The sequence below is a fragment of the Empidonax traillii genome, unplaced genomic scaffold (assembly GCF_003031625.1).
Source record: "Empidonax traillii isolate 1590-97213 ecotype Southwest subspecies unplaced genomic scaffold, ASM303162v1 scaffold236:size2090792, whole genome shotgun sequence".
In the NCBI taxonomy this organism is placed as follows: domain Eukaryota; kingdom Metazoa; phylum Chordata; class Aves; order Passeriformes; family Tyrannidae; genus Empidonax; species Empidonax traillii.
In genome coordinates, this window is record NW_020955429.1 from 820,561 (window position 1) to 841,652 (window position 21,092).

The window sequence follows — 21,092 nt, forward strand, 5'->3', positions numbered from 1 at the left end:
ACAGGGTTCTGGTGGAGGGAGCAGGGTGTGCTGACTAACATCTGTAACACTCAGAAATAGCTTTTTTTCTCAGTAAAACTGTGTTATAGTGCTAATTAGATAATTCACGCTATACTTGCTTGTTACAAAAGAGAATAAAATACATACCAGCTCTGTTGCTGAGGCATGCACTTTATTTTTTATCTGCCTTCAGCTTCTGTATGCAACCTTCTTTTTTAGTCAGCCATTTTTGCAGTGTTTTGTCATGCGTCATGGGAAAAGGGTCCTCAGAATGTCTTGCTGAGCTGCATTTCAGGTTGTTCACTGCCAGAGAGATTTGGGTTTGCGTGCTCTTTGTAAAGAGCTCCTGTTGTTGGTTATTGCTGCAAATGAGTAATTGTATTTTAAAATACTGTGTAAAACAAAGGCAGCCAGAAAGCAAGCCAAAATAACAATTCTGGTAGGGTGATTTTCATAGTTCGAAATCTAGAAAATGCTGGTCATGTGTGGGAGGATTGCTGGTTCTTCTTTGAAGTTAAGTTTTAGATTTTCATTACAGTAACTATTTGAGAGTAAAGGGTATGTGGGAGGCATTTCAGTAAGTTTCTGAAACTCCTGAAGATGCAAGAGTGAGTTTTGAAAGGATAAATATTTTACTGTAAATAATTTATTGAACATGTCTTTTAAAAAAAACACAACCAACAAACAAGCAAAAAACCACTAAACAACCCTGAACCAGCTGTTAGTTAATTTTAATACCCCGCTGACAGTCCTTTGGACAGACAGTCAGCTCTATTCCAAAGATACCAGTGGTGGGAGTTCTCTCCATGTTTGCACACACCTTGTGCATACAGTCCTTCTGATTAAATGGTTACAGTTTTGAATAAAAAGGTATTTTTCCTTCTTCCCGCCTTCCCCCCCACTTTTTTCCTAGTTAAAGATGCACCTGCTATGTACATGCTCTCACACTGTCATTTTTTCAGAAGCAGCAGCAGGAGCAGGGAACAATTTCTGACTTGCCCATGCAACAATCAGGAGGAAAGAATAACATAATGAGAATTAGTATTTAGGAACTCTCTGAATTCAGAAATTCAGGAGTCTGACAGTATCTAAGCTCTTAGCCTGTCTCTGGATCTTATTAGCTGCCAGATACAAGTCCATCTAGCTTCTTATCCATGGATTAGTGTGCATCGTTGTCCCAAACAGGAGACTTTCATTGGTCATCTATGAATTTTTTCCCATACCGTTATTTATGTGTTCATGTATAATATGTACAAAGAACACATTTAATGTCCTTAAAAATCAGCTTGCTTTGACCTCCATAGAAAAAGCTGCTGTGTTGGATGATGCTGTAAGCTGTGACATTTGCATGGCACTGTAAACAAGACCCCCCCCTTCCTCGATGAATTGCAGTTGGTGACCTTGAAACCTTCTCCGGAGCCGGGGCTACAGTAGCAACTCTGTTCTCCAAATAAACCTGACTGGTTTCTTTTTTCAGAAAGTGGGGGAGTCTAGGAAGACTGGTTATTTTTGGATGACTGGGTGCAAAAGTGCTCCACATGTGTTTTTCTGCTGTGAGGTTATATATTAGCACTGATTGTACATAAAGCACTTCTTTGCAGGGAAACAAGGATGTTCTCTCCCAGAACTTGAAGGCAGAGCCATTAGCTTTCATTTTATTATTCACTTCTTGCAGTAAGAAAGAGGGACTGATTTCTTTTCTACAGTGGTGACTGTGCCTCAGCAAATCCTGAAGATGGAATTGGCCTCTTGCTTCTTTCTTCATGCATTTGCAACATCCTCCTCTGTGCTCTCTTGCCTTGTTGGCATCTCCTTGGAGCATTCATTCCTCTCTTCTTGCACCCTAAAATATTGTTCAGGAGTAGAGATGTTAATTAAAACCAGTTAGAAGCCTTACTGAAGAGATTTTGTTAGAGGAGCTTTACACTGCTCTAAGCTTATTGGAACTGTACCAAACAGAACTCCATAAATTAAGCCTTGCTGGTGATGCAAGAGGTGTGTGAGCTCCATTTTGTTCTTTCACAGCATGTATGCTAATTCAGCTCCAAGGTTTTGATTCTACCCTGGAGACCACAAAGCTGTCTGGCACTACTGGACATACCCCATGAAAAGAGATGGGAGCCACTAGGCTAGAAACTGAGAGGGGAAAGCAGCACACGCTTCCCTGGATTCCTTTCTCCTGTGCTTTCTATTCCATATGTCGACGCTGGAGGGGAAATGAGCACCCTTCATATGTTCCATTCACTCTTGCGAGAAGAGGCACTTACGTCATCTCGTAGTCACTGTCCTTGCCGCCCTGGCGGCAGCAGCAGCAGTAGGCCAAGATCCCGATCACTATGATTGCAGCAACGACTCCAGCGATGATCCCAGCGTACAGAGCGATGTTCATGGATGCTGCAGGGGAAGGAGAGCATTAGCCCTTGGCAAGGAGAGTGATGGTCAGCACAATCACTGACCTTCAAACCCCGCTCCCAGGTGTCAGATCTCCCTACCACATCCAGACTGAGTGGAAGCCACATTTGTTTGGCTACAGCAACTGGAGGTAATTCTGTGCTGGGTAGTCAGTAAGTCTTCAGGAGCAATTAGTGATAGGGAGGAGCCCCTGGGTCTGAGCAACTGCTGTACTAATTCTGTGAGTTAGAGAGTGCTCTACCGACACTAAACCAGGGGAGAGGGTCTCTTTCAAAGGTGTGCAGCAGCCAGATAAACTTGTTATTCCCATCCGTTAACCCTTTCCGTCTCAGCTTGGGTACTTTCTCTGGTCCTGCTCCTCCAGTGTGCAGCCCCTTCTCTTACGTGGCACAACGCTGACTGTCATGTTGCAAAACTCCGTCCCCACAATGTTTTTTGAAGTGCAGATGTAGAAGCCAGAGGTATCTGCTGAGATGTTCTTCAGAGTTATTTGTTCCCCTGTTGTGAAACACAAATCCAGTCCAAAAGAGAAAAGAATTAAAGCAGGGAAGGAGGTGGGGACAGCAGCCCTTCAGTTCCAGCCCAGGGTGGTTGGAGTGATGAAAGGTGCTTAAAGCTGATGGATTGTTCTGATTTGCTCTGGAGCTGCCATGCTCATCGCTGGGTTTTAGTGTGATTTGTGGGAGGACAGACGGAAGTGTGCTGTTTAGATTACAGGGAATCTGTGGTATTTGAACATTCCTTTTAGAAAGAAAACTGTAGGTGGAGGGTAGAGAAGTGTGTGTGCTTAGTGACAGCTTTTTTTTTTTTTTTTTTTTTCCCCCATTGGATTTTGCTGAGAAATACAAGATGCCCAGACCACCATCTGGCTTTCAGAATTAAAACAACAAAAAGCTTTTCAGTCTTCCAGCTCTTAGGATTTCAGACCTGAGTTATTTAGCAGTGGAGGGAAAAGTTTTCTAGTCTGAAAGAAGCCACACAGGCTATGAAAATAAACGAAGAAAAAGAAATGCAGTGACATGACTCATGATACTGGTGTTTTGTGTCCAGCCTAACAGAGCTCAGCTCCATAGGCTGAAGCTTAGGCAGTCAGGCAATCAGTTTTTGTTCGTTACGTCTCCAACTGATGTTTGTATGTGTAGTCTGCACTTTTTCATAGAATAAAGGTCTGAATCCTTGCTCTAAAAGCAAAAGACTGAACACTTTCCAGTGCCTTTCCTGTTTTCTTTTCCCTGTGATCTCACTTCTTTGTGTTCATTCTCTGCTGGCGCCTAGTGCCAGATAGTAGAATAGCACACAAACTGAGAAATGATTCATTCATTTTATTTTTATTTTTTTTTAGTCTCTACATACTGCCTGTGCTTATTTATATTTTCCCTTTTTATTTTATTTTTGGTGTGATGTTTGTATCTCTGAGTTGCAGAATATACTTAGAATGCAAATCCTCCGGTTAAATCCAAAGTGAGTCAAACTGGGAAAAACGTGGATCAGATACTATCAATTTTGGAGTGTCTCCTGAGGGGGTTCTGCACACTTTGCAGCAGTAGGACTTGCTTAACACAGAAAAAAATTGCTTGTAGCGACAGTCCAACCCGCTTGGGGCACAAGGGGACGGTCGGCACACTGCTGGGACACGGGTGCTCTGGTGAAAACAGCAGTGAGGAGGAAATGGATCAGAGGAGACCGCGGGGAGAGCAGGATGGCAGCAGGAGCAGCAGCAGCTGATGCTACAGCACGTCCCGCGTGCTCAGGGCTGTGCGTGATGCGCTGGCACCACTTAGTGGCCAGAGAGATGAATAAGGTTCGTGTCCCCGGTGATGTTTCATCCCTGGCGTATTTTATACAAGAATTGGCTTGAGTGAGTGTTGAATATCCTGTGGAGTCTCATCATATTTAGTTTACCTCCTCCAGTAAGTTAAACTGGGAAGGGTAGGCTCAGAGACTCAGTCTTTCTGAAGCTGGACAGGCCAAGAAAAAACAAAAGTTTAATGGAAAAAATATGAGTCCTCTGTCACTGCTACACCTAAAAGAGTGTTAAACCTTCCTTTCTCTACAAATAGTTCTACTGAAGGTCTCGCCTTGGAAATTCAGTTCCCTTTTCTTTACAGATTCTGACATAAAATGGAAGCAAATAAAATATTTGGGCTTATGTGTCAGTCCTGAAGAACCAAAAGCCTCTTTTATGCTCAAAGCAGGAATGATGTAACTTTCTCATGCCACCTTCCTCTAGGTGAGGAATCATCTCTGGAAGTAAAGTAGCTTTCAGAGCCAACTTTTGTTACCTTCACCCTAGAAAATGATCTGGTCACTGTCAAGCAAACTGGGATGCAAAGACAAATCAATTAGAAAAGTCGATGCTGTTCCTCTTGTTATGCCCCCCTTACAACCAGCAGTCAAGAATTATTTCTGGCTGCTTCCAGGGAGAGACAGCTTCCTCAACAGGTGAGAGCTGAAGTTAAAAACTTACTGACCATCCTTACTTCAGGTTACAGTGCTTTTCCTCCTGCTGAGTTACTTATGAGCATGTCTTTTATCAAAAGGACAACTTTTCAAAATCCTGATCGGGGAACGATGTAGAAAAAGCCTGAAGAGTATTTGCATTTCAAAAGCTTTCCAGCCCTCATCTGCAAAGAGCTCAAGGACTTGATATCTTTAAATTTCCCTTACCTTCTGTGTTTTCTAGTGCTTGGGGCTCATTTTGTATATTGAAGCGTGTCCAGGTATATTTGGGCTTTGGGGAGCCCTCATGAGACAGGCAGGTTAGGTTGATCGTCTGTCCATACTGTGGTGTCCCCAGAATCCCGCAGTCAGGCTTGGATGGTGCAACTGAAGGAAGAAAAAAGCAAGTAATTTTATTAATTAGACATAGTTTCTTGTTTCAGCCCATCTTCTGCTCCTGTAGTTTTTATTCTTGCTAAACAGAGGCTGGCCTTGCATCTACCACCTTCTTCTCAAAGGAACTCCAGTGAATTTGTACCTATTTTGTTTCTCCCTTCTTGGCACTGGAAAGACAAGAAGGAATTGTAAGATGCTTTTTGGGGTGTGTCTGGTAGTGTTAGGTGTTATCCTTTGATAACTGGAGTATGACAAGGCACAGGGGGGATGAGGAATGCTCTGCAATGAGGCATGGATTATTAGGGAAGTGTACTATACAACTCTAAAGACTATTTTCTAGAGTCAGTTGTCTGAGGGAGTTGCATGCTCTAAGCCTTCTGACCCACTTCCATAGTAGCAGGAAAAGACCAAAGATGGAATTGTGGATGACAACTTCATGGTTTTTTTTTTCCTGTTAGAAAATTTGTTGTTTAAAATAATCTGGATATTAGAGGAAGGGCAGTTTTATCTCATGAGTGTGGCTTTGCCTCCATCCCCCTACTTACCAAGGACAAAGAGGGACAGGACTGCGCTCTGCCGGGGGGAGTCGTTCCTCAGGCGGACGGAGCACACGTATGTCCCGTTGTCCTGCATGGTCACGTCGCTGATGGTGATGCTGATGTCCCCACTGTTCACGTCACCACCGAACTGGACACGGTTCTCATAGCCCTTGCCATACTGTACAAATCCATCAAAATACCTTGTGACGGCATCAGTCTGGTGGAGAGGGAGGGAACAGGGTCAGTCGCAGTTCCTTCTGTGTGAGTCTACAATGTAACCCGATGAATTAGCCCAGTCTTGGGAGCAGCCTGGGAGAGAAGGCCTTGAACTGCACTAGCTTGACAAAATGCCATGAAAAACACAGAAAAGGGTCTGTGTTTCTTTCTGGACTCCCTTTCTTCCCACCTTATGTGAAATCAGAGACCACTGATTTCTTTTGCTGGGGCTTATTCACCTTTCCTCTCCATTACAGGACAACGTGAGACTTGTCTGAGATCCATATGTCAATCAAATTCCCCTATGGTTACACAGATTCTTCCAGCAAGGATCTTCAGAGAATAAACCCTTGGCAGTTCTCGCAAGGAGATCTCCAAAGGCTGCTTCTTCTCTTAATAATTTTCAAGAAGTCAAGGAGAACTTTTGTTCTTATTACCTTCAGATACTCCATATTAATGTAGGAGGCTTCAAGAATCTCTCCATGTACTATTACTATCAATTTGAGACTTTTTATATTGTATCAAAGATATCCATATATATAAATATATATGTATACCACACATAGAATATATTAAAAGTATACATATCTTTTTAGAAGGTATCTGAGTATTTAACATATTTTAATAGTTGTAAACCCCACAGTACATACAGTGATGTATCCTCACTAACCAGTAGTGAGACCAAGAGAGAGGAAGAAGGGTGGGGGCTTGCCTAATGTCATGCAACAGCTTCAGGATAAATTGCATCTAGATCAACGTTTCTGTTCGCTTAGTTCCGAGATTAAAAAAAGTCTTGGAGACATATTTGTCATCCCACACACATTCCCACCCACAGTCCTGCTTCCATCTCCCCAGCCACCCCCGTCTTGGATGCCCTGACACGTGTTTCTCTATGATGTACCCCAGTGCTGATTTTGCTCCAGACAACAATGTCTCCCTCGTGCACAGAAGCCTCAGTTTTGAAATGACAGCGGAGAGTCGCGTTCCTTCCTCGCGCCACCTGTATCTGCTTGGCCGGTGCTTCCACAGTGAGGGCATGAGCAGACACCAGAACTGGGAAGAGAATAAATTCTGCACTCAGCAAAAGCAACAACATCTGGGTTCCACATTTTATCGCTTTGGCTTTCTCACGTGCCACAGAAACCCCACATTCCCCCTGTCATCCATGACATTCCCTGCTGAGCAAGAGGTGGCTGATTGACTATAGGAAGCTGCTGCACAGGATGGCTGAGAGCTCAACTCTGCTCTTCACTGTGTGTTTTGAGGGAGAAAAGGAGGTTCTCTGCCTAGACATATATTGCCATGGAGTTTAGAAAGATGTTTTGGTTTTTTTTCCCTGAGCCCTCTTTCAGTATGACTGACATCCTTTGACAGTTCAGAATATACAGAGGGAGACATAAACAGATACTGCAAGTGCATCACCAGTCTTAAGGATTCAGGCTAAACTAACAAACTGAAATTGTCTAATTTCAGGGATCAGGAAAACTGTTAAAGAACTTGCCTCAATCCAAGTCCATAGAAAAGCGACGTTTTATGCTAGGGAATCAAAACTTGTTCATTCAATGCCCTGAAAACAGAAAAACCTAGAAAAGCAAAGAGTGATTCAAAGAAATGAGGGAAGAATAGCTATTAGTGTTCATAAATGAGTAAGGCAGTAGTCACCTTTGCCCAAGAACTCAAGTTCCTGCCCCTGAAGCACCATAATAGTTGAGAGCTGAATAAAACAGAAATCCCTCTGTGCCCTGGTGAAGCATGCAGGGCACAGGGCAGGTATTTCTTGTACACTGTATTCCATCTGAGTTGCTCTGAATTCATCGTGTCTGAGCGTTACCTAGTGGGCAGTTTTTAGTTGTTCTCAGAATTGAGATGGACACTTGCCTCTGCCCTGCCATAAATGACCTTCATGCCTGTAGGGATCTGTGGTTAAAAACACCTGCTTTTCCTAACAGTTTGTGTAGGTTCTGTGCTTGGGTTTGGTTTGGTTTTTTTTAATGGCACCAGACTGAATCATTTGGAAGGAATGTAAATGGCAGGAAAGGAAGTGCTGCTCAGAGGCACTCCCACAGCACAGAGGAGCATGGTGATGCAAGGAGGGGACTTAAGGAAGGCCGAGATGTATGCTCACCCCTACTGGGGGCCTGCTGTGTGTGGTGGGAAAGGTTTCCTTCAGGAAGCTACATCAGTGTTCCCTGGAAAGGGTTTGTCTGAAAAGTTGCCATCTAGCAAACTTTTGAGTCCTCATTCTGCCATATCTTTGTCCAGATTAGATCTATAAGGAAGTGTAACATGTAAGAGAGTTGCAAACTGGCTGGGAATACCAATACCTGCTGTTTTAGACAGGAAAAGCCCAGCCGCTTGCATCAGGTCAGTAAGAGAAAGCCATTGGTGAGTTGAACACTGCCAGATCCTTGACTAGCAGCAAGTGATAGAAAATAACAGTGTAGGGACCCAAGAGGTTTTGTTGCCACTGAGCTAAGAATCTGCAGCTGGCAATTCAGGTAATTACACTGGCACAGGAATGTGCTTTTAGCCAAAGGTCTCATCTTTCTGCATCCCTGCCACCCAACCGAGTTGCTCTGTGGTCTCGCACAGTTCATTAGTTAGGCCTGTGTTTTAACCTCTTGCTTTGTGACGTGGCGGCGGTGGTTTCTGTTCTCATGGAGGTTTTTTTCATTTACAGCTGCTGACAGCTACGAGAAGGAAACCATCAGGGCAAAGTATTTCTCGAATACTTTTATTGCAGCCACTCCCAGGTCTTTTACCTGCTCTGGAGCACCCAGGGCAAGGTCCATGTTTGCGTAGCCCCAGAGCTCTTTCTGACTGTTGTTTTCATATCCCCTCAGAATGAGAGACACCTGTGAAAGCTTTCTCTTTGCTTGTTGCAACTGGATAGAGGTGCTTTCCTGCATTTAGGTGAAAAGCACCACTGTCTGTACTAGAAGATGAAGCAAAACCAATTTCCTGATCCTTTTGTCACTCAAACTGGTTCCAACAGGCTGGGGTTCACTGACAGGTCATTAACTTGAGCCCCGAGACAGAGAAGGCACTGCCCAGTCCTAAGGCTTCTTTTCCTTTTTCCAGTTGGATCACCCAAATCCCTCAGATCTTTCTTTTTTTCTATACACGTCTTGGGTGGCACAGAGTTGGGGAACAGCTGGAGCAAACACCATGTGCAAGAGACACAGCCTATAACAAATGGGACTGCTTTTTCATCTGGTGCTGTCACCCCACTGCCCCACTTCTTCTGATGCTCATCTGTTTGTCACCCGCATCTTTCTGGATCCCACAGCTTCCCTCTCTCAGGGAAGCTGCACAGTTTCATTCTGGGATGCTGATTTCCTCCTTCCCCTTTCTCACCACATCTCACTTCATAGTCAGCATGTGTAGAAATTGCGGTTCATTTTTCAAGGGTTGGAGTTCTTTTTGTGAGGGAAAACAGAATCTATTCAAAGTATGGCTGGAGGGAGGGGAGGCCAGTTCAGAAAGAATTCCATAAAAGGAAAGAGGACAAATAGCCTGTGTACTACCAGTCAGTGTCACCTAGATTTAACCCTTAGAATTACTTTTTTTGGTGTTATCAATTAATATGTTTATAACAACTCAAGAAATTGAGAAAGGTTTTATCTCCCTCTGCTCAATTTAAGATTTGTACTTGTACAAAGAAAAAAATCACGTCTACTTTCATATTCCTTACTGAGTGTTAATAGATCGAAAGAAAATTAATACTGCTAGAAACAATTAGAGAAATATTTTGTTTGCTGAAAAAATGAGATTCCGATCAAGCAAAATTAGTATCGCTGATTTCTCACAGTAGATTTGGCAAGTGAGAAAAGTAGGAAAAGAGGAAATGTTTTACTTCATTTTTACAAGGAAATTTTCTGATTTTTAATTCATTTACCTCAGAATTTAGTTAAAATTTAATTCAAAAGCAGGAGAGAGAGAAAACCTCTTAAATGTGAAATTTGCAGTAAAATGGCAATTTGTGTCTTTTCCTGCATCGAGGAGTTCATGGTACCAGTTGCTCACACAACTGCAGAACTCAGCTAAGCACCGGAATCCTGATGCAGTTCATTCAGGGCAGCTCTGGCATCCCAGCACTGCACTGCACTTCTCCACTCAGAAGGTATAGCAGATTCCTGCACTGCACCTCCAGAAATTTTTCACAGGTATTTTAACACTAAATTATTGCCATTTGAGTTCTGCCCATACAGGCAAAAAAAAAAAGAGCTCTATCCAACTTACATATTTCTGCTCTGAAAAGTTCACCATCCATAATTTAGATGGAATGAAAGATGAGAATAATGAAAAATTACACAATTTCGATAATGATCATGAAATCATGACCTCTGTTGCATATAGAGCACATCCACTTTTTCTAATTACGTTAAACTTTGTGAATTTCCTTCTTGTGGGTCTTATTGAAGTGAGGTTTTCATGATTTTTGGTTTAAAAAAAAGCAACTCCATGAGCGTAGCTTGGTCTGGAGCCTGGAAGAAGGTGTGGGAACATTGGTATGAGAAGATGAGACAGGATAAAAAGCAGTGGAACTGAGAACTGGAATTGCTCTGCAAGGCAGAAATGAGAAAGGGCAAGACAGTGATGAAGGCCCAGGGTGAGCTGGCTGATTTCTGTGCTTTAGTAGGAATCACTGTGTGTCCCCTTGGTGTGAGTGATACGTAGAGATCACGACTGGTATCGATGTACTATTTAGGCTACAGAGATGTTCGGTACATGCAGATTCACGTATAGAAGAGTAGGATTCATGGCCAGGTTGAATGGAACTGAGCAATCTGGTCTGGTGAACGGGGTCCCTGCCCATGGCAGGGGTTTGGAACAAGATTAAGGTCCCTTCCAGCCAGGGCCGTTCTATGATTTTTCCACTCCCAGATAAGGAAGTTCCTTCTTCAAAGGTAAACACTGTATTTAATGGAAACCAGCAAAACTGCTTTAAAAAAATATTTTTCAGCCTCATAAAGAACAGCATTTTCCCCCACTGTCTTGCGGCTTTAGGATATGCCCATGTGTGCCTGGACGTTGGGCATAGAGGCACCACAGACACTTGTCTGATCATAAACACAAGGGAACCTTTACTAAACAAAAAAAGAAAACCCCTCATAGAGTGCATTAGAGTGCTCAGACTTTGTAGTGCTGTTTCCTTCTACCCAACCCTTGAGAACATAACCAAATTAGTACTCACTCGCACTGAAAACGAACAGCCCAAGTCTTCTCATTGCCATCCCCCTCATCTCTCCTTTGTTTCACCTCAAAGTGCTCTTCCTTGTAATCTCTAGGTGCCTGGATAGTAATTGGCTTTAGCTGAAGGGCTGCCTTGCAGTGACATCCCAAGTTCACTTCCTTGGTCTCTTTTAAAGTGCTTCTTCCCCAGTCTGCCACTCCCCTCCCAGCCAGAATGACAAGCCAGATAACCAGTAAGCTTTGACATTGCATGCTGCTCCCTGCCTAGGGCAGAGAGGAGACTTGTGAACTCCTTCCCCAGCTGTAGTCTTTCCTCCACAATTAAACTGCCTTTCCCAGTTTCCCCTAACACACAGGTAGATAAAGCAAGCATAGGGACAAACTGAAGGGTGTGGTGAGACTGGGAGTGGAGTGTACAGTGCATGTGGTGACAGGTGACTAGGGGAAGGGTCAGCCTCATTCATCTCAAATATTTATTAAGGGAGCCTAGGGATAGAGTTAAAAAGGTTCTGAAGTGTTTCATAATTCAGGCAGCAGCCCACATCTGAGCTTTCAGGAACTGAGGTGCCTAACTCCACTCACTCCAAATACGCGTAAGAATATGCAATTTATGAGAATTTGATCACTAATGGGTTATCTAAATAAAAGTGAGATGCATCTCAGCCAGGTTTTCTCTTTTAAGCCTGCTGTTCATCTGCCCAGTGTGTGGTTTGCACAACAGCTGTAGGTACCAAAGGTGCTCCTCCCTTTCAGCTGAAAAGGGCAGTCCCTGGCTTGCAGGTGCTGGCTACATGCCCAGGAGTGCAAACCCAGGCACTGCTCCCATGCTCTGGGTTGGCACTGGCAAGGCACAAATAGCTGCTCCTGTAATTGACTGAAGAATACAAAGAAGACTGATGGCAGCCGGGGCAAACTTCTGACATTACGTTTAACTGAGGGCAGCTGGACAGTGTGTCTCTTAAAGTTTTCACTGCCCTAGGCAGCTTGCTTCCATCTGGGATAGCCATCTATGCTCCATTTCTAGCCATTTGAGGGACAAAGTTGCTTTTAGGGTGTGAGTGATCATTTTAGGCATCTTAGATCAGTTTCAGATTACAGTGCAGTGATAATACTGATGAACTTTGGTTTTTTGAAGGAGGCTACCTTGAAAGTGGTTGTCTACACTGAATATCTGTATTTAGTCCAGTAAAGTAGATCTGTATCTTGCTCTCGTGCTGACCTCAAACTAGCATGGTAAACCTGCCAAGATGCCCACTAAAGGCTGCCTTGGGGTCCATATGGTAGTTGTTCAAAATACCTCCAAGACAGTGAAACTTGCAAGTGACTGGAAGTCCCTCTGATAGAAAGGACAATCTGTACTTCTGTTCTTATACACAACCTCAGTTCTCCTCCGACTGTTAGCACATAAGAGTACAGAGACTTTATTCTTTGGGAATCTGCCAAATGAGGACAGACAGTAGAACAATTCATGCTGGTGTACATGTCTCCTCTTTGGTAGGCTGCAGGCATTAGGAGATGGCAAGGACCCTGCAAAGAAGGCAGAGCTGTTTTCCAAAAGCAGCTTGCTAACCTCAAAATGTTAACTACAAATTACTTAAGATGTAAACAAAACTGCAGAAAGGTCAGTAGTCTCCATTATCTGCTTTGGAGCCCACAAGGATTAGACTCCTTACAAGGATGAGTTCCTTAAATGTTTACCTCCTTTAAACACTTTAAAATCTTTGTAACTTTATCCCACAGCCTTCAGGGAGAGACATGTAGGAACTTTACTGCAGCTTCCACACTTTTGAATTTGCTCCCATTTAATACTTTAGGTGAATCAGAGATGCTGACAGAAATGCTGTTATTGTACACCATCTGCCCATACTTCCTGTGTTAATTCTCAATTCTTTACAGAACAGCTTTGAGTGTTCACCATAGGAAGTTGGTTACAGTTTCTGACAGACTCTGTACTAACTTGGTCAGCTTGCTGTTACCTTCTTCACAGAAATAAGACTTTCACTATCATTTATACAACCTCTCTTTCTTCTCTTCCCCCAATAATTTTGAAAGCCAGTTGACTGATTTCAGCTAAATTTGATGGACAGATAGTAATCTTAAAAATGGGAAGATCCTTTCAGTCTCATAAAAATCAGCAATCCCAATCTGTTGGGACAGGAGAGAAATCTAAAGTAATGGTACCTCGTAGGCATTAATAATTGTCTCCCATTCCAAGAATCTGTGGTTTCACAACCGGTGCAACCATGGTCAGTCTTATTTTTTGTGCAGCCAAGGAAAAACTGTAGAGTGAGTAGTAACAGAGACAGCCTTTCTTTTCTCATGGCCATGTGGCAATGCTGGTGTGGAATCAGTTCCCTGGTGGGAACAGTTTTACCCTGCACTCCTTCGCATCACAAGTAAATAAGTTGGCACTGAGATGGACAACGTTCTGTTGTTTTGGAGACTTCGCTAAGACTGGTTTCCTGGGTGTTGTGGAGAGCATATGCTTCAACACCTGATACTTACATAAATTGATATTAAAATGCTTGTTTAGATGCACTGTATTTGTTGCTTTTTTTAGTTATTTAAGCCTGGATTGGAAGAGGCACTTTTATGCTGTCACTTTTTCCTGACAGTTCTCATTGGGGGTCTCAGATTAAAAGCAGAAAGCAAATGTACAGTTTACCTGTGAAAAGTCAGTAGAGTTGCCCTGTGGTGTGGTGGGGTGACCCTGGCTGGATGCCAGGTGCCCACCCAAGCTGCTCTCACTCCCCTCCTCAGCTGGATAAGGGAGAGAAAATGTAATGAAAGCTCATGAGGTGAAATAAGGGTGGGGAGAGGTCACTCACTGATTGCCATTATGGGCCAAATAGACGTCACTTGGGGAAATTAATTGAATTTACTACCTGAAAATCAGAGCAGGTTAATGAGAAGTGAAGCAAGTTTTAAAAACACCTCCCTCCTTCCCAGGCTCTACCTCCTCCCCCTGGTGGTGCAGGAAGATGGGAATGAGGGCTGTGGTCAGTTCATCATGTTTCTGCTGCTCCTTCCTCCTCAGGGAGAGGAGTCCTTTCCTTGCTCCAGTGTGGGATGCTTCCCACAGGAGACAGTCCTCCATGAACTACTGCAGCAGGAATCCTTCTCACAGGCTACAGTTGTTCACAAACTGTTCCAGCATGAATCTGTTCCATGAGGTGCAGTTTTTCAGGAACAGACTGCTCCAACGTGGGCAATTTTAAGAGATGTTAATTTTGTTTCTGGGTTGACTTTCTTTCCCTGTCTAGCATGAGTTGCCAGAGCTCACAGGCAGTGGCACCACAGCAAAAGAACTGCCACAGGTAAAGGAAGACAAGGCTTTAGAAGGGTTAATCGAAGCATTTTGCTGCAGGGGCCCACTGTTCTCCCCCCACCACTTTCTCTACCTTGCTCAAAAGAGATCTCGTTCTGTACAAATTCTGCAGACCTAAAATATTTACAGGTACATAGTACAAAGAGCCCAGAGGTAATAAATCTTAGCCAAAGGAGCCAAGGTAGACATTTGAATAGGTAAAGTGGGCCTAAAGCCAAGGGTTTCTTTAAGCCTGAATGATCAGAACACAGAACAATAGAAAGTACAAAAGGTCCCTGAGGTGACGTGAGGATGGGGACTGAGAAAGCAGACCCCAGGATGAAGGCAAACAGGAACTCCCGCTAAAATATTCCTCAAAATGGAGACCACGTCTCAAACTCCGCCCTGACTCCACCTGCTATGAATATTGTAATCTAATGATGCAATAATATGAATATGCATATGATTATGTTGTAATCATTGTCAGAAGCTATATAAATTGCTTGTTCTATTCAAGCACTGCGGAGCCTGTTTTCCCAGCACTAGCTGGCAGGCTGCCCGGCCGTTAAATAAATAAATAAATACCTGCTGTTTTAGGCATAAAACTCTGTCTAAACAGTTTTATCTGCTTTTTTTTGGGGCATCACAGGTACCAGCAGCACTGCCAAAGCTTTGCCATGGCCCTACTTAGGCTGACACATATCAGCTGCTTCATCTCTCACCCATGGGCAATGTAGACCCTGGAAGTCTTATTTTTGCTGATGACTGCAGCTCTGGGGAATCTTTTTGCTGATATGTAGGATTTTTAGGGGCTATTATTAGGTTATTTAAATGAAACTGCTGTTGACATGAAAAGCTTAACATGAAATACCAGGATGACTTCCTTGTGTTGCCAGAAATACACACTTTGATAAGGCTCACTTGTAAAAGCCAACAAGGATTAATGCATTGGTAGGGTAGTGCTAACACTATAAATTAAAGTAACTCCTGTTAGCTAAGAGAAAGGGGAACCTCCCATCAAGTTCCCACCTTTCCCACCCAAGAGGATAGCACCTGGCCTTATTCAGTTTGGGTTCATTTATGAATGAATACATTAATCACCAGTGACAGATGCACAACCACTTACAGCTCGTTACTTTTTGCTATGTTTGCACATGTAAACGTTCCTTAGCCAAGCTTCCCATCATCCCTGCCTCTGCTCTACCTGGTCATCTTGATTCCAAAAAGCAAAAACCTTTATCCAGCAGTGGGGAGGAGCTGCCAGGCTGCTGCTCTGAATATTCTCCACAAGTCTGCAACCTACGGGATCCTCTCAGTGTCTCAAAATCTGAATGGTTGCAGTGGGCATGGCAGGGCCTTCAGCTCTTGACCCCGTCCCTTTGCTGCTAAAGATTCACAAACAGGATTTTCAGAAGCAGCTCAGTGACTTAAAAGCATCTGTTTTTATTCAGTGTCAGTGGTAAATGTGCTCCCACAACATTTAGGACCTCTGTTCTCCAGTCGTAAGGCAGTCCATAAGCATCTTTAGATCACTTCCTGCCTCAATTAGCAGTAATTAAGAAGAACACGTATGTCCCTGCATTTCAGAAGCGGCTAAAAATTGCATTGCCTGGAAGAGGCAGCTGCAGGATCAACACAATTCATTCTCTTTTTGTCCGTGAAACTGTTAGGATCTCTCCAAGCCTGTAATCAGTCATCCATTTCTCCCTTTGATATGACACCTGAGATTCAATATTCCACTTCCTCTTGTTCCTATTTGCTCACCCCAGTAACTGTGTTAACACAAGACCAGGATGTGGGCACATAAAGACTTGGGTGCCCATTTCATGGCTCTTCCCTGATGTGATGCGACATCCCTACAGATGTGGGGATGCAGCACTCAAGCAAGAAGGAAGGGGGGAATGCCCAGCATGATGCGGTAGCAAAGGTATCTATGGTATGAGTGAGTTTCCTTTTCCACTTCCTTTCTTCGCTTTCTTGTTGGCTTGTTTGTTTGCAGAGGGAGTCAACAGTGGGATGTCATCGCATGACTCAGAACTGGAGCCCCCAGCACAGGCAAACAGCACTTGGCCTTTCACCTGGTTCTACTCCAGACCAGCCTGGCCTGTGAGCTTTGCTGGGGAGTCAAGAGATGGGAATCAGAGGTTTCCTTTTTGAGAAAGCATTGGAGAAGACACAGTGTAGCTCAGTCCTAGCTCTTCCAAGAACAAAAATCAGCTGATCATACAGCCACAGAATTTTTTGAGTCAGAAGGGACCTTTCAGGATCATCTAGTCCAACCACCCTGCCATAAACAGATTGCTCAGAACCCTATCCAACCAACCTGGCCCTGGACACTTCAGTGATGAGGCATCCACAGCTTCTCCGGGCAACCTGTTCCAGTACCTCACCACTCTCATAGTAAAGAATTTCCTCCTTTTATTTAATCTAAATCTACCCACTTAGTTTAAAATCTTTGTCCTTTGTCCTGTTACTACAGGCCCTGGTAAAAAGTCTCTCTCCTTTTTTTTAAGATCCCCTTTAAGTACTGAAAGGCTGCAATAAGGTCTCTCTAGAACCGTCTCTTCTCCAGGATGAACACACACAACTCTCTCAGCTTTTCTTCATAAGAGAAGTGTTCCAGCCTTCTGATCATTTTTGTGGCCCTCCTTTGGACCTGCTCCAAGAAGGCCTGTTTTGTGCTGGGGGCTCCAGAGCTGAATGCTGTACTCCAGGTAGGGTCTCACAGGAGCAGAGTGGGAGAGTCACCTCCCTTGACCTGCTGGTCACACTTCCGATACAGCCCAGGATATGGTTGGATTTCTGAGCTGTATATGCACATTGCTGGGTCACATCCAGTTTTTCATCTACCAGTACTCCCAAATCCCTCCTTTCCAGGATGCTCTGAACCCGTTCATCCCCAACCTGTACTGATACTGAGGATTGCCCCAACCCCATTGTAGGACCTTGCACTTGACCTTGTTGAATTTCATGAGGTTCACATGGGCCCGCTCCTTCTGTGTGGCATCCCTACCCCTCCTGAATCAAGTGTACCCTCAGCCTGGTGGCGATTGCAAAATTTGTGGGGGTGGCTCAGTCTCACTGTCTGTGTCATTATGAAGGATATTGAACAGGTCCCAGTAAGGATCCCCAAGGGACACCACTTGTTGATAATCCCCATTGCCTGTGACTGGATCCCATCCAACCACTTCATTATCCATCGAACAGTCCATCCATCAAATCAATCTCTCTCCAAATTAGAGGTAAGAATGTTGTGTGGGACCATGTCAAAATCATTACAGAAGTCCAAGTAGTTGTCAGGTAGCTTGCTTTTGGTAAAGTTCAAATGGCTCATCCTGCACTGTGATTCCCGAGGACATCAGAGGTCATACCAGCATTTCAGTTTGTGCCTGGCAGGATCCCACTTGCCTGGAAGCTCCCTGCAGGCAGAGGTCCAGCCTCACTGGGTCTGGGCTGCTTCCTGCCACGGGGAAATGTCAGAGGACCAGCCCACAGCAGGGAAGGAGTTAAGTGCTTGACCAGCTGCTGTCTGTGAGGCACTGAATTCCTTCCCCGTGCAATGCAGCAGCCAGTGTCAGGACAGCTATATTTAGAGAGCTGATAAAGGTTTGGTGCCAACAGTTGTCCTACCCCTCGATGAAGAAGCTGCAGAGAGAGCGAGAGGGGGCAGCTGATTGCTTTCTTCCCAGTTCCATTCTCTACTTTCTTCAGTGGACTCTTGCCGTGCCTCCAGCAGGGACCCCCGGTGGAGCTGTCCAGGCGCAGGGGGTAAGTTCCCTTTCCTTGCTCCCCTGCCCCGTGGGTGGCAGCTGCTCCTCAGCCCCACTGGTGGCACATGGCTGTGATCCTCCTTCCTGGGGCTGGTGCTGGGGCCCTGTGGAGCTGCCTCACTTGTGGCATAGTGAGGTGGGAGTGTGCTGGGGACATGGGGAAGTGTTTGCTGTGTTTTCATGCTCCTGCCTGAACCACGTCTCCCTCGCTCTCCCGCGCCCAAGGCAAGCTCGGCAGCCTCCACACAAAGGAGGGCAAGGACAAAGTCCCAAGCCTTAAAGTGCCTTCAGCCTTAAGCTTGAGGAGCGTTTCATTCTGGGGAGGTCTCATGTTTCTTTGCCCCTGACACTCCTTCCAGCCCGGCTCTGGCTCTGTACAGCTCCTTCCAGCCACCATGTGCGGTCAGGGGAGGATAGAGTTTCTGCCCCTCCACCCCTTCCTTCCTGGCCTTCCTGCACCCTTACTCACAGGCAAGAAGGGCACTGGCGCTCGCTGGGCAGCAGCCAGGGAGCTGCGTGAGGCCCTGGGAATGGCAGGCACCCCGATGGAGGAGCCAGTGTAGCTGCCTTGTGACCAGGGCTCCTCACAGGAGCAAAGTGTGGGAGCCCCTTCTGCTGTACCCCCCATCCCTGCTGCCTGCCCCACAGTAATGGTTCTCCCTCCTGCCCTGCTCCCTGTGCAGAGGATCCTCTGGCAGCCGCCATGGCCAGCGGCAGGGACTCGGACAGCGAGCCAGCGGTGCTGGAGGAGGAAGATGAGGGCCCGGATGTGAAGGCCGTGCAGGCCCGTTACCTGCGCAGCCCCTCGCCCAGCCGGTGAGTGCAGGACCACTGCCATGGCCTCCCGGGAGCACGTGGGAGACAGGACTCCTCTGCTAGTTAATCCATCCCACTGAGAGTACGTGCACACGAGGGGAGGACAAATTGCATTACTATGGGGTGGTATCATCCCTCTTCCCTGTCTCACCTTCTTATATCCATCTCCATGCTGAAACTTCTGATCCAATTTCAACTCTTCCCAAATCCAGCCCCATCTTTCTCTCCATTATAAGGACTTGCGGATTTTTTAATGTCAATATTAGTCTTTCCCAGCCCCACAAAGACCGAGGGTCTTCAGATTTAGATTTGGTTCAGAGCCAACAGGCTTCAGGCACTAAACAGGAGGCTGTCACAGCACAAGCAGAAATTGAGTTACCCCAAGCAAAACAAGCATGATTAGATGTATTTTCTCCTAATACAAGGAAAAATACATCCCTTTGAACTCTTCCTAAAGCAAAATGCTCTGCAGGGCTTTCTGTACCCTTTGAGATGCTTTAGCTGAAAGCAAGGAGTAGGGATTGAGTTTGAAAAGAACCTGCCTCAGTGGCCCTGAACAGGTAGGAGATTATGCAATGATTCCTGTTAACTGTGGGACACTGCAGAAAAATCAAGACAGAGTGCTTATTGCATTTAACTACATGCGTTTCAGAATTGAGGAAGATCACTGAGCTCACATGAAGTAAAATTATGTATTCAACTTGGTAAATCTTTCTCCATCTGCTCATCAGTCACTCAAAATGAACAGAAGCACCTCTCCCATGTATTTCCTCTACCTTGCCTTGCCTGTTTTGTTTTTTTTTTCCCTTTTTTCTCTCTGTCAATGATAAAAGCAGTGATGAAATTGATAAGATCCTTCCCATCCAGAATAACGCCCTGGAAGCCTCCAGGACTGGGCCATGCTGTACCTGTGTGTTTCACAGATGCTCGGGGCAGCCACTGGTAAAATGTGTTGAGGCTGTGGTGGCAGATTATTACCATCTGTTATCTTTTTATTGAGCTTGGAGGCAACCTTTACAGCAAAAGGAATTGAAGGCAGGGCATAGCTCCAAATTTGTGTCAGCTCCTGTAAATGAGACTGAGACTCCCCTTGTTCATCTCATTAACTCCTTTAAAGAACTAGAAAAGGATTACTTTCAGTCATGGTTGACAAGTGCTGGAACTCACCTAAATGACCTAGATGAGCCTGTGAAGTGGTTTCTGATGGCTGTGCCCTCTGTTTTGATTCCGGAGCATGAACGCAGTTCAGCTCTCCAGACACTGCTGCACCCTGACTGCATGTTAATCACCCTTCCTCTCCTGCCTTAATTAAAAACAAACTGTTGCAAGTACTGCAAGTCGGCATGGCTGAGGAGCTTCTGTGGTGGCAGCAAACTTGCCCTAATGACCTGTACCATATATATGGAAGGAAGTGTAGATGGTATAGATCAGGGAAAAAGCTCTGTAAAATATTTTGTTAAGATGGTCTAAACAAGAGAACATGTGCTTGGATCGTACAGGCGGACCCAGATGGAAAAATATGCGTTTTCCAGATTGTGGCCCCTTTTTTGCTTAACAAACACTTACATGAATCACATTGTGTGTCAAAGAATTCCCTTCAAAGGTGCTTGTGAGTGTCAGAGTGGTTTCTGATCTGCAGCTGGACAACACTGAGATTGGTTCAGCTGGTTAGAGTATGGTGCTAATGACACCAAAGTTTGATCCCTGTACAGGTCATTTACTTCACAGTGGGACTCCATTATCCTTATGGGTCCCTTCCAACTCAGAATATTCTGTGAAATCTGTGAAATACTGTGTGAGTGGAGAGACTGACCACAGATTCATGCTATGAAGTGACCAATGCACTGAGAGAGAGTGTCACGAGCTTCAATTTCAGTGCTTGCATTGCAGCTTGTGGTAACTCAGAGGATGCTTGTGGGCAATTAGCCAGCAGAGAGAAAACTCAACACCTTGGTGTGATCTGTTTTGAGTTGTTCGATAAATTCTAGTTAGGACAATGTT

At 44.8% G+C, this 21,092-nt stretch overlaps 2 protein-coding genes across 3 annotated transcripts in view; one reads left to right on the forward strand and one right to left on the reverse strand.

The window, feature by feature from the left end:
- Positions 1–861: 861 nt before the first annotated feature.
- GPA33 (glycoprotein A33) lies at positions 862–11,611 on the reverse strand. Its single transcript, XM_027888304.1, is given in 8 exon segments — positions 862–1,843; positions 2,268–2,394; positions 2,797–2,910; positions 5,080–5,238; positions 5,793–6,003; positions 6,904–7,055; positions 11,200–11,398; positions 11,401–11,611. Coding segments are annotated over 8 exon segments (1,215 nt in total). The 5' UTR covers positions 11,572–11,611; the 3' UTR covers positions 862–1,761.
- Positions 11,612–18,949: 7,338 nt separating this feature from the next.
- The window catches only part of DUSP27 (dual specificity phosphatase 27, atypical), a 31,739-nt gene continuing 29,596 nt past the window's right edge, over positions 18,950–21,092 (forward strand). For both annotated transcript variants that reach the window (XM_027888227.1, XM_027888226.1), the window contains exon 1: positions 18,950–19,091. In XM_027888227.1, coding sequence (XP_027744028.1) covers positions 18,979–19,091 — 113 coding nt within the window. In that variant the 5' untranslated portion in view covers positions 18,950–18,978. The remainder of the gene's footprint in view (positions 19,092–21,092) is intronic.